The 12,541-nt window shown below is 41.3% G+C and overlaps 1 protein-coding gene across 1 annotated transcript in view; it reads left to right on the top strand.

Annotated features, from left to right (window-relative positions):
• GMPS (guanine monophosphate synthase) overlaps window positions 1-11,947 on the top strand; it is a 32,436-nt gene extending 20,489 nt beyond the window's left edge. The window contains exons 8-16 of the mRNA XM_069975300.1: window positions 2,412-2,563; window positions 3,050-3,223; window positions 4,291-4,396; window positions 4,724-4,839; window positions 5,932-6,057; window positions 9,232-9,347; window positions 9,500-9,630; window positions 10,443-10,615; window positions 11,517-11,947. Coding sequence (XP_069831401.1) covers window positions 2,412-2,563; window positions 3,050-3,223; window positions 4,291-4,396; window positions 4,724-4,839; window positions 5,932-6,057; window positions 9,232-9,347; window positions 9,500-9,630; window positions 10,443-10,615; window positions 11,517-11,618 — 1,196 coding nt within the window. The 3' untranslated portion in view covers window positions 11,619-11,947. The remainder of the gene's footprint in view (window positions 1-2,411; window positions 2,564-3,049; window positions 3,224-4,290; window positions 4,397-4,723; window positions 4,840-5,931; window positions 6,058-9,231; window positions 9,348-9,499; window positions 9,631-10,442; window positions 10,616-11,516) is intronic.
• The last annotated feature ends 594 nt before the right edge of the window (window positions 11,948-12,541 follow it).

Below are 12,541 nucleotides of genomic sequence, written 5' to 3'. Positions count from 1 at the left end.
CAGTTCTCCCTGGTTTACGCTTTTCCTCCTCTGCCCATTCTCCCACGAGTCCTGAAGCGCATCAAGGCACTCAGCTTTCCTGCCATTCTTGTCGCTCCAGACTGGCTGCGCCGGTCCTCGTGCATCGGCGTAGTGCACCTCCTCACCGACGCCCCCTGGCGTCTTCCCCTGTGGACTGACCTCCTTTCACAAGGGCCAATATTCCACCCTAATTTACCTCAGCTGAGTTTTACGGCGTGGCTGTTGAAGCCGTGGTATTGAGATTTCGGGGGGTTTCGGAGCCAGTCATCCAAACCATGCTTAAGGCCCGCAAGCCTCAGTCGGCTCGGAACTACCATCGCGTATGGAAGGCCTTCTTTTCTTGGTGTGCACAGAATAATTTTCACCCCTTGGTGTGTTCCGCGACAAAGATTCTTTCTTTTTTTGCAATCCAGTTTGGACAAAGGCCTCAGTCATTCCACCTTGCGTTCTCTTGATTTCCGCCCTCAGGTGAAGACTTTTCTCAGGGGGTGGTCCATTTGGCCCCCCCCTTTTCAACAGCCTGTAGAGCCCTGGGACCTTAATTTAGTCCTCGAGGTTCTGCAAGGTCCTCCCTTTGAGCCTCTACGGGAGGTGTCTCTTTGTTTCCTTTCTTGGAAGGTTGCATTCTTGGTGGCGTTTACGTCCATCCGTAGGTTGTCTGAACTGGCAGCGCTCTCTTGTCGCTCCCCTTATCTGGTCCGTCACAAGGACAAGGTTGTGCTTCGCCCTCCTCCTTCCTTCCTGCCGAAGGTCGTGTCTGCATTCCACCTTAATGAGGACATCTTTCTCCCCTCTTTTTGCCCTGCGCCCTCCCATCCTAGGGAACGGTTCCTGCATTGTTTGGACCTTGTCCGGGCCATACGGATCTACTTGTCAGTCACTGCTTCCTTCCCGCCACTCGGATTTCCTGTTCGTGGTCTCGTCGGGTCCGCGCAAGGGGCTGGCTGCCTCCAAGACCACCATTAGGCGTTGGATCAGGACGGCCATCGCAGAAGCCTACCGTGTTCGTGGCGGTGCGGGTCACCGCTTTTTTCTGCTCGGGCTGTGGGGGCCTCTTGGGCGGTTCGCCATCAGGCCTCGGTGTCCCAGGTCTGCAAGGCCGCCACCTGATCTTCAGTTCACATTTTTACAAAGTTTTATCAGGTCCATATCCTGGCTTCCTCTGACGCCAGTCTGGGCCACAAGGTTCTGCAGGCTGCCGTGTGTTAGGCAGGCCGCATGGGGATTGTCATCTGATTTCCCCACCCTCTGGGACTGCTTTTGTACGTCCCACAGGTGCTGTGTCCCCCAATGACAGGCACAAGAAAAGAGGATTTTTGTACTCACCGTAAAATCCCTTTCTTGTGGCTTCATTGGGGGACACAGCTCCCACCCTATTATTTTGAGGTTGTTTTCTTTACTTTTCCTACTGCTTGTGACTAAACTGAGTTAGCCTGGTGTCTGTAGGAGGGGTATAGCCTGCCAGGCGGAGTCACTTCTTCTTCTGTCTAGTGTCGCCTCCTAGTGGCAGTAGCCTATACCCACAGGTGCTGTGTCCCCCAATGAAGCCACAAGAAAGGGATTTTACGGTGAGTACAAAAATCCTCTTATATAAGTCCAGGGGTGTTAAGTCTAGGAGTTTCTCAGATGGGAATAGGTTTTTCAGCTTGGTCCTTGCTAATGTAAGCTTTGTGAATCTTCAAATTTTTAGATAACACAAATTAGAGGCAGAAAAGGTCCCTCAGGTACTGCTGATAAGAAATCTATGGATAGGAACATTCATGAGGATTTTCCATTAAAGGGGTTATTGCATGAATGGATATTAACGTAATTATGAAAAATGTAGTATTTTCTTTAAATCATTAAAAATGCATCTGTGTAGAGATTTTGCTATTATACTCAGATTTGGCCTTTTAGAATGTCCACCTCATGTGCCCAGTGCTCTAGTGCTTGTGGACAATGGACCCTCTTATTCTTGTTGTTAGACAGACCAGCCAATAGTCTAATCGGTGCACTACAAGGTTTTTTTGTTTTTTTTTAAACCTCACCCGATCTGGACACATTAGGTAAATGTTTTGTGAAGGAAAACCACCAGGAGGCGAATAACAAACATGTAGCAGCTATATCCAGACACAGGAGCATTTATTTTACTTATCTGATAACTAGTTCTGTATTTTGCAAGAAAGTAACTGTAATTTTTCTAATCCTAGAAAACCCCTGTAAGTCTCATTCCCCACTCATTTCCACCATATTGCCATAGTAATGTTCAGTGATATATTGCAATGTTTAAGAGCACTGTGGCTAGGGCTTTGGATGCAGAGAATGCCAGGCCGTGTGTATAATAACTGTAATTTAACCATGCTCTTTATATGAACTCATGAGCTGTAATCTCTGATCTGTGTCCTTTACAGTTGTAAATGCTGCACATTCATTTTACAATGGTACTACGACACTGCCAATATCCGATGAGGACAGAACACCACGCAAGAGAATCAGCAAGACCCTAAACATGACCACAAATCCAGAAGAGAAGAGGAAAATTATTGGTGACACCTTTGTAAAGGTATGTAAATGTGTTTGCGGGCTTTAGATGAAGGCAAATAAAACTTAGGGGGGATTTATCATGCAAAAAAGTTGTATATTTTGGCGCAAAATGGCCTGATGAGAATTTATTTATTTGCAAAGGTCTGTTTTGTGAATAAATATTCGCATCGGGCCATTTTACGCCCGTTGCGCTAGGGGGTTGGGAAGGGGACTGAACGGGGGGCGCAGGCTTTGGGTCCACTAAATGTATCATTTTTCCAGCAGAAAAAATAAGGAAACCTACTCCAGCTGTGAGCTGTTGTAGGTTTCCCTCCGTGTGCACAGAGAGTGCGCCTCTACATAAACCTGCAAACCATCGGCGTTGGGGGGACATTTTTAAGCCCGGCGCAAAAAAAACACCAGACTTAATAAATGTCCCCCTAAGTGGCAGTCATATTAACAGGTATTTAATTGTCGGATTTACATGTTCATGTAAAGTAATCTGTAGATGTGACTTTGTTCCTAGATTGCCAATGAAGTTATTGGTGAAATGAACCTGAATCCTGAAGAAGTTTTCCTTGCACAAGGCACATTACGACCGGATCTGATTGAGAGTGCTTCTCTTCTTGTTAGTGTTAAAGCTGAAGTTATTAAAACTCATCACAATGATACAGAACTCATCAGGAAGCTAAGAGAAGAGGTAATGTCTTTGGATATATTGAAAGTTTTTTTTTTTTTTGTATGTGACTTAAGGTACAGATTATTGCAAACGACTTCTCGACAATTTCGAGTTGCTCTCATCTCTATAGGCTGCATATCCCCTATTAAAGCGATTTATTTTTTGACAGATTGGGATTGAATGATTAGCTGATGAACGAGCTGATCATTCGCTGTGTATGAACGAGCTGATCATTCAATAGGCCATGTAATGGAGCTTTTAGCAGACACACTTTTTGTATGCAAATTTGCCTGACCATGATAATATCCTGGCAAAACCAACTTGGTCTGAAGACACAGGCCCAGATCTATCAAAGGGAGTAAAATATACACTGGTGTAAACTGCCCACAGCAACCAATCACAGCTCCTCTTTCGTTTTATCAGAGCTGCAAGCTGAGCTGTAATTGGTTGCTGTGGGCAGTTTACACCCTTTAATAAGTCTCCCCCATAGTTTCTAAAATATAGTATACAGAGTTGTGGAAGAAACTTAAAGGAGAAGTTCAGTGAAAAATGTCGTTAAAGTATTGCATTGGCCCCCAAAAGTTATACAAAATTACCAATATACAATTATTATGGGAAATTCACATAAAGTGCTTTTTTCCCTGCACTTACTATTGCATCAAGGCTTCACTTCCTGGATAAAATGCTGATGTCACGCCCCGACTCCCAGAGCTGTGCTGGCTGTGGCTGCTGGAGAGGATCATGGCGGGGGGACACTGAGGGACACAGGGCACTGGAGGGACACTGAGCATCCCCCTGCCATCATCCTCTCCAGCAGCCCCAGCCCGCACAGCTCTGGGATTTGGTTCGTGACATCACCATTTTATCCAGGAAGTGACACCTTGATGCAGTAGTAAGTGCAGGGAATAAAGCACTTTATAAGCATTTTGGTGATTTGTATAACTTTTGGGGGGCAATACAATACTTTAATAAAAATTTTCACCGGACTTCTCCTTTAACTGTTAACTTGGTTGTATACTTGGCATGTCTTTTATTATGTGTAAATGATTGGCATTATACAAATGGTTCCTTAATGTTTTTTCTTTTAGGGAAAAGTTATAGAGCCTTTGAAAGATTTTCACAAGGATGAAGTTCGTATATTAGGAAGAGAACTTGGGCTTCCCGAAGATCTTGTAAGCCGACATCCCTTCCCAGGTACATGCACAATAGTCTCCATGTACAAGTACACTCTGCCTCTACCAGAGTGGCGTATGGCTTTGTGTTGCAGTTGAGCTGAGATGGTGATTTCCAACTTTCTGAGTGACCCACTTATCTCACAGAGCTAAAGCCTCATTACAGAAGCCCACTGTCAGGGTGCCTGCGTCTCTTTTCGTATTCACTTTACACTAACCCTCCCCCCCCCCCCACACACACACACAATATGTATAACTACTTTCAATTCTTTAGCTTATTTTTGCTTTGTTTGGTGAATCTGTCTTTTATTCATCAGTAAGTGTTATGACTTTTTTTCTTTACTTTAAGGTCCAGGTTTAGCAATTCGTGTTATATGTGCCGAAGAGCCTTATATCTGCAAAGACTTTGCCGAAACAAACAACATATTAAAAATAGTTGCAGATTATTCAGCAAGTGTTAAAAAGGTATGCATGTTTATGCTCTTCCCCTGTGAGAAATAAGGTGTTGACTTACCTGTTATTGGGATAATCCAGCCTTTCAAGATTGATAGCCAATCCCCAGCATAAGCTGTCAATGTTAGATCAGCGCAAGGCCATTGTTCTAATTTTACCTTGGCATTTATATTGAATATCTATACTATTTTTAGCAGTAGTGCAGGGTACTGCTGTCTTTAACCAACAATAAGAACAGGACAAGGCTGCAGTTCCTTGCACAACCTCTAGTTAGAATGTTGTTAGGTGCGGCTGTACCTAATACTGCAGGCGAGTGTATTCAAGTAAAGTGGGAGTGATGAAGCCTCTTCATTTTGCTCTCACACATTAAAGGGGAACTCCAGGTAGAGGTTAAAAAAATAACACTTCTGCAGAAGCATAACGCATTACTTACCTGTCTATCCCAGTTTTGAAACTACCAAAAATCCATTTGTTTGAGGTTTTTTTGCTCTGTTTTGTGTTTCTGTTCTTCTTGGTTTGACATTTTCCAGAATGCAATGCTTTCCCTCATGTGATCATCACAGCCCCCACCCATTACAATCAGTAAAATTAGTGCTTCTGTTCGGTCAGAGATGGTGAATCAGTCAGGGGATTGGGAGATCCAGCCAAGCCTCCTGTGAGATCACACCCTGCATCCTGTCTGCATCATCAGCCTGTGCTCAGCAAACACACACAATGTAAGACAGAGGCATGGAAGATTTGTCTCCTAAGGGGGGGAGAGCAGCAGGAGCAGGAGACAATATGGATTTGCACAGGGGCCATTTTTTTTCACTTCCTGGATTTCTATCAGCTACCAGTGTGGCAGAACCGCACAGATACAGTAATGCATTATATAGACACATCTATATAAGTTTTAATGTACTTTTAGAAAACAAGTTTTTCTTATCCAGAGTTCCCCTTTAAGCTTATCCCAGATTATCCTGGAAAACCCCTTTAAATTATTAGCATAGGTGTCATGTTTCATATATCACATGATGGAAAATGTTCCCACCTTCTTGTAAATTGCACGTGTGTTCTATTATATAAATGTTGTGCATCTCATGCATAAACTGTCGTCCCCTGCAGCCCCACACACTTCTTCAAAGAGTCAAATCATGTACAACAGATGAGGACCAGGAAAAACTGATGCACATCACTAGTCTACATTCACTGAATGCCTTCTTGTTACCTATTAAAACTGTTGGAGTGCAAGTGAGTAGTTTTTTTTCTTTTATATTACTACATCTGTGTATTTGTATGTTAGCTATGTGTTGCAGATTAAGATTTCCGTCATATTGTATACATCTACTAGAGGGTTTCTTGGTAATAGAAAATGCAGTTAGTATTGGAATATTTAGTTCATAGTAAACAATTAGATCAAATCACCCTGTATGAGTTACCAAAAATCCAGTCTTTATTTGGACTGTCTGTCTTGGACAAACCGTTTCCATAGGGTATACCTCTGGATGACCCAGTACATAGACAGCAGACACAGACAGCCTATTTCAGATTTTATATATCATATGCACGGAACAGGTACAATTAATTTGTTTTTTTTTTAGTAATTATGTAATGCTCTGTGATTTGGAAACTGACAGCAGGGAAAATATGCATTTCTGTGTTGTCCGTTTCCATGGCTGCATGAATGATACATGGATTGTCCGTGCACCCTGGCCGCTAGATTTCTCATGCCAGGTAAAGTTACCTCCAACGAGTGCCAATCTCGCCTGTTTGGTGACGCAAAAATCTGTGTGTGTAAAAGGACCCTAACAGTAACACTTTAAATAGGCCCTGTACAATGCATGAACTATAGATGGTTGGTACAGGCTCTCACAGCAGGACTTTTGCTCTGATCAGCTTGCCCTTGGAGGTCCCTGTACAAATTTTTACCTTGTTGTGTGGTTAGTAGTTACAATAGATGTTTCCTGTGCTTTATGCATGTTCATGCAGTGGTTGCTATTGGCAAGAGCAGTGGAACGATCCAAGCAGGACCGATGGAACCAAGAAATCCCTCTTTGAACCGGCCAGCTGTGAAGTAAGGACTGGGTGTTAGCATGCATACATCCTCTTTTGTCAGGTATCACACTAAAAACACCCTTCATGATAACGGTATGATTATTTTGCAACGCGTTTTGGCCAGCCTATTAAACAAGTCTTTTTCAAGCATAAACTCCGATAACAATGGACTACTTTTAAGTGTTGCAAGTACATATTTGACTATTCACTCCGGGTCAGCCGACAGTGGGGTGTAGTACTAAAAGTCCCATACTGCAACACTCTTGTACATAAAAATAGATATACAAGTGGGTACGTATAACCTCATTCAGACAAACAGCATATAGGGAGTATAAAACATGAATTTTACTATACTTATTATATAGTCTAATTAGCTATATCCGGGCTAAACGGGAGCGATCACCGGGTCACAATATATATCCAGTTTAGAAATTTTTGTTATGTGCATAACAACTGAAACCTACATCTTTCAGTGTAATCAAGCAAATATGTAAGGTTAAAATGAATTGTATGCATTAAAAATGTATTTATTATCTGTATTTAAAGTGTCACTGTCATAAAAAAAATTTTTTTGCAGAAATCCATAGTACAGGTGATTTTAAGAAACTTTGTAATTGGGTTTATTAGCCAAAAAAATGCATTTTTATCATGAAAAAGTAGTTTGAAGCTCTCTCCCCTTTCTTCATTGTTGTCTATGAAAGAGTGAAGATGGGGCTCCAAAACAGGACAACAAAGAGTTAATTTAAAGCTACATCACCAGGCTCTCTCCTCTGATGTCACCACTGACCTCTATGACCTCTGAATAGCGCTTTCAGTGGGCTCCCTGTTGTGTTATCCTTTTGTTCTCTGCTCTTTGCTGCCTAATTTCACTTTTCTCTCCTCCCCCTCCCCTCTCCATAGCACAGACAGGACCCTTCTGATTTCCTGATTCTGAGCAGTGGATGACAGAAAGGAGAGGAGGGGGGGACCTGGGAAAAGGCTTTTTAAATGCAGATAATGGCATATTTGCCTAATAAACCCAATTACAACGTTTCTTAAAATCGCCTGGACTATTGATTTCTGCAAAACAAAAAAAAACAATTAACGACAGTGGCTTGTGAATTAAAATACCTAAGTTAATTTTTTTTTTTTTTTTATAAAGGAAGCACTACAAATGTACATACATAAGCAGACATTATAAGCTAATACATAATAATGATATGTTTGAAATTTAAATTATAAAAAAGAGCTATGACAAACTTAATGACCTCAACAATGTTAGAATTAGGTTATAATAAATTATATACATGTTTAATAAAAGAAGGGAGATTTTGTTAATAGTATTGTATAAAGTGGACCTTATTGGTTATGAATGAATTGATACAATTCATTCATAACCAATTAGGCCCACTTTATACAATATGCGCATTCTCCAAGCGTTGTACAAGCATTCCTACTGCAGGCTCTTTATTCTTGCGAGCTGCATCGCGCCTCGCTCTGCCATACACGCATATGATGGGGGCACATTACTCTGTGTGCTACTAGCGCACACTGCCTAACAACAGATACGAGTCTTTCATCTCGGTGATCGCTCCCGTTCAGCCCGGAAATACCTAATCAGACTATAGAATAAGTATAGTAAAATTAATGTTTTATACTCACTCTGTGCTGTTTTGTCTGAATAATGTTACATGTAGCCACTTGTATATCTATTTTTATGTATAAGAGTGTTGTAATATGGGTCTTGTAGTACTACACCCCAGTGTCGGCTGACTCGGAAGTGAATTGTCAAATATGTACTTGCAACACTTAAAAGTAGTCCATTGTTATGTGAGTTTATGCTTGGGAAAGGCCCGCTTGTTTAATAGGCTGGAAGAAACGCGTTGCAAAATAAACATACCTTTTTCATGCAGTGTGTCTTTAGCGTGATACCTGACAAAAGAGGATGTATGCATGCTAACACCCAGTCCTTACTCCACACCTGGCCGGTTCCAAGAGGGATTCCTGGGTCCGTCGGTCCTGCTTGAATCATTCGTCTGCATTTCTACACGCCCTTCCATTGGTGTTCCCGCTCTGGCTGCAGTGTATTTCTCTTGAAGCTCACCATAGAGTTGTGCCTTTTCTATAGCACAGCTCCACCAGGTGAGTGGTCCTAATACAGACCCCCCCCCACCCCCACCAATTTTTCTTTCTCACAGTAATACACTAGGAAGTGCCCCTTCTTTTTGTCTTCTATTGGCAAGAGTGATACCTCCTAAACACTGTAACCTTGAGGTCTTGTATGTTTATCCTTGAGTTGCTATCGCTGATTGCCTTGTACTGAATTGTTTCCCTCCGTTTATTTTTACATGCTTGGTATGATGTTAGAAATGTTCTGGGTTTTTCTTCCAGGGTGACTGTCGCTCTTACAGCTATGTGTGTGGCATCTCCAGTAAAGACACCCCACACTGGGAGTCCCTCATGTACTTAGCCAGACTAATTCCTCGAATGTGTCACAACATTAACAGGTAAAGCAATCACCCTTATCATTTAATAGTAAACTATGTAGTATGGAGGTTATGTTGTTTCCTTGTGCCTGAAATATCTTTGCATAGTGTGTATAAATCTGTTACATCTGGAGTTTCTGGAATAATGTTCACCTCCTTGTTCTATTTTTCAGAGTTGTATATGTGTTTGGACCACCTGTGAAAGAACCCCCCACCGATGTTACTCCAACCTTTTTAACCACAGGAGTGCTCAGCACATTGCGACAAGCTGACTTTGAGGCACATAATATTTTAAGAGAGTCTGGTAAGGTTGTGTGCAGTCAGCCTGGAATGTTAGTTACAGATTTTTGGAATCTAGTGACACACTTTTTTTTTTTTTTTATAAATAATTTTATAAAGGCTATATAAATTTATCTGTAGTTGTACTGACCCAGAGAATGAAATTATAATGATGATAGCACATGGTTAATAGTGTATACTTTTTAGAGTAGTGTATACTTTTTAGGCATTAAATGGAGACGAATCTTCTTTTTTTTTTTTTCTTTCCTTCATGCCTGCCCAAAAATTTATAAAATGTAATTAAGGATACATTCACATAGTCTTGTCCGGATCCACAATTACAGACAAATTTACAGACACAGATTTCAATTAGGTTGCTCACACTGTCCATGTATTTACAGATCTGCAGTGCCCAAAAATTACTGACATGCTCTAGTAGAACCGTAATTGCGGCACATATTCCATAGAAATGGGAGCCTCTGTAATTTTTGCAGATCCGTAATTTTTACACATAAAACGTCCGCAAATCCATAAATATGGATGAATAATCATTTTAAACCATTCCCACTTAAATTATCATCTTCCCTTTTTCTGCTGATCCGCAAAAATTACGGACGCATCATGGATGAATTTTTTGGGCGATTGCTGATGATTGCAGACATCCATGTGGAATTGTATTTTATTTTATTTTTTGAAGCAAAGACTGCATATATTTTTTCTTTTAATTATGTGTTCACATCATGGATTGTGTCTTTTTCCTGTACAGCTCGACTAGCCTGTGCCCATATCACATTGCACCTATGTTTTACCCGTGTTTCTATTTTTATTTTCACACAGGTTATGCCAGCAAGATAAGCCAGATGCCTGTCATATTGACACCACTACATTTTGATCGAGATCCTTTACAAAAACAGCCGTCGTGTCAAAGGTCTGTGGTTATCCGCACTTTTATCACCAGCGATTTTATGACTGGCATCGCTGCTACTCCGGGCAATGAGATTCCAGAAGAGGTATTGTCTTGTGGTTCTCACATCATTTTTTTTGGGAGATAAAATATTAACATTTAAATACTATTTTGGGAGGTTATAAATTGATCTTTACAAAATATGGGTAGAAATAAGGGACTCCACCTGGTTCTAAATACAGAACCAGAGGCAATTAAATGTTGTTGCCCATTCAGGTTAATGGAAAACCACTTTACTGTGCCCTGACTATGAAGCAGCTGTAGTTAGGAAGCTTTTGTAAGGAACAGCTTGTTCTCAGTGTAGGACTGTCCCAGGAGCTGTAAACACTGGCACAGGCTGTGGGTTATTTGTGTATGGGTAAGACAAGAAGGTGAACCGTAAAGTAAGGAGATGCAGGTACGAGCACTGGTAACATTAAAGAGTCTGTGGTGCTTACACAAGCTATGTGCCCCTTCGAACAGCTGATTGGTGAGGGAACCAGAGGTCAGATCCCTGCTGATCTAATATTGATGACCCATCATCTTAGGCCATCAACTTAAAGGGGTTATCTGGTGTTAGACAACTTTAATATACTGCTGCTGTTATATAGAAAACAAAGCCTATACTTACATCTCCACTCCCCTGGTGTCCTCCTATTGGTCTCTGGTGCCCCTGCTTACTGCACAGCCTCCACTTCTGAGATTGACTTGTCTCAGGAGTGTAAGCCGATCACCGACTGAGACAGGACTGCCCAGTGGCCAGTGATTGACTGAGTGGGCTGTCACTCCTAAAACAAGTTTGTCTCGGAAGTGGAGGCGGCTGTGATCAGCGGAGAACACTGGGGAGCTTGGAGAGGTAAGCATAGGCTCTTTTTTGTTTTCTATATAACTGCAGTACTATATTAAAAGTTGTCCAATGTGTTTAATAGAACCTTTTTATTTATTGTTTTCATCTCTACTATTTCTAGGTGGTTTTGAAAATGGTGACTGAAATTAAGAAGATCCCAGGAATTTCTCGAGTAATGTATGATTTGACATCAAAGCCACCAGGAACTACTGAATGGGAGTAATAAAATGTTTTAATCTGGTGTAAAAAGTACTGTGTGCAGCTTGAAATTCTATCAGAAACCATTCCCAGTGTTGACATGCAGTACTGTTGTTCAGTTGACTGGAGCTGCTACTGTACATGACATCTGATTCCGTTCTCAGAGCCTGCACCTAAACAAAAGTCTTGTTGCATTGAGGGTGCAGAGGACTTGTACGGGTAACAATAATGGCAGCAATTGCCTCAGTGCAAACAACTCATCCTGCTTTGCCTTTTGTCTTACAAAATCCGCCTGTTCTTTTTCCATGTGTTTCTGTTGTTGACCTTTTTTTTTTTTTTTTTTGTCCCCCCCACCCCTTTTTTTTATTTTTCCTTTTGTTTTTCTTTTGTAAAATGTACAAAAAGGCAGTTCATTTATATACGTTTATCAATATCATTGTAATAGCCCAATAATGTAAAATGAATTACTGATGTGACCAACTGCTTTTGAACAGATTTATTATAAATAAATATTTTGCCAAATGGAGTCGCAAATGTCTGGAAATTGTTGAGCACCTGTGAGTTAAGGAAACTTTATCTATCTATCTATCTATCTGTCATTGGTGGAGGGACTCAATGCAAGTAATTTGTAAGTTATGGTATTTTAAATCATCACAGTTAAGATACATCATTATATTGCATAGCAACCAAGACAATCCAACTATGTCCCAAAAATCCATAAAAAGATAGCTATGGGGGGAGGGGGGTCTCACTATGTTTCCCCCATTTATTATAGGTTCATTAGATGAATGATATGGCAGAGGCTAGCCTAGCATACTGATACACATGTTGACCTAATTGATTGACATAACCGGATTGCACTAGCTAGGGCTTGTTGCAGCCACTTACTCAGACCCCACTAAGTGAAGAGGAAGTGCACATCATGTTCACAGCAGGTCATATCAGCAG

Source organism: Dendropsophus ebraccatus, chromosome 6 (assembly GCF_027789765.1).
Source record: "Dendropsophus ebraccatus isolate aDenEbr1 chromosome 6, aDenEbr1.pat, whole genome shotgun sequence".
In the NCBI taxonomy this organism is placed as follows: domain Eukaryota; kingdom Metazoa; phylum Chordata; class Amphibia; order Anura; family Hylidae; genus Dendropsophus; species Dendropsophus ebraccatus.
This window is presented reverse-complemented; position numbering and strand designations above follow the sequence as displayed.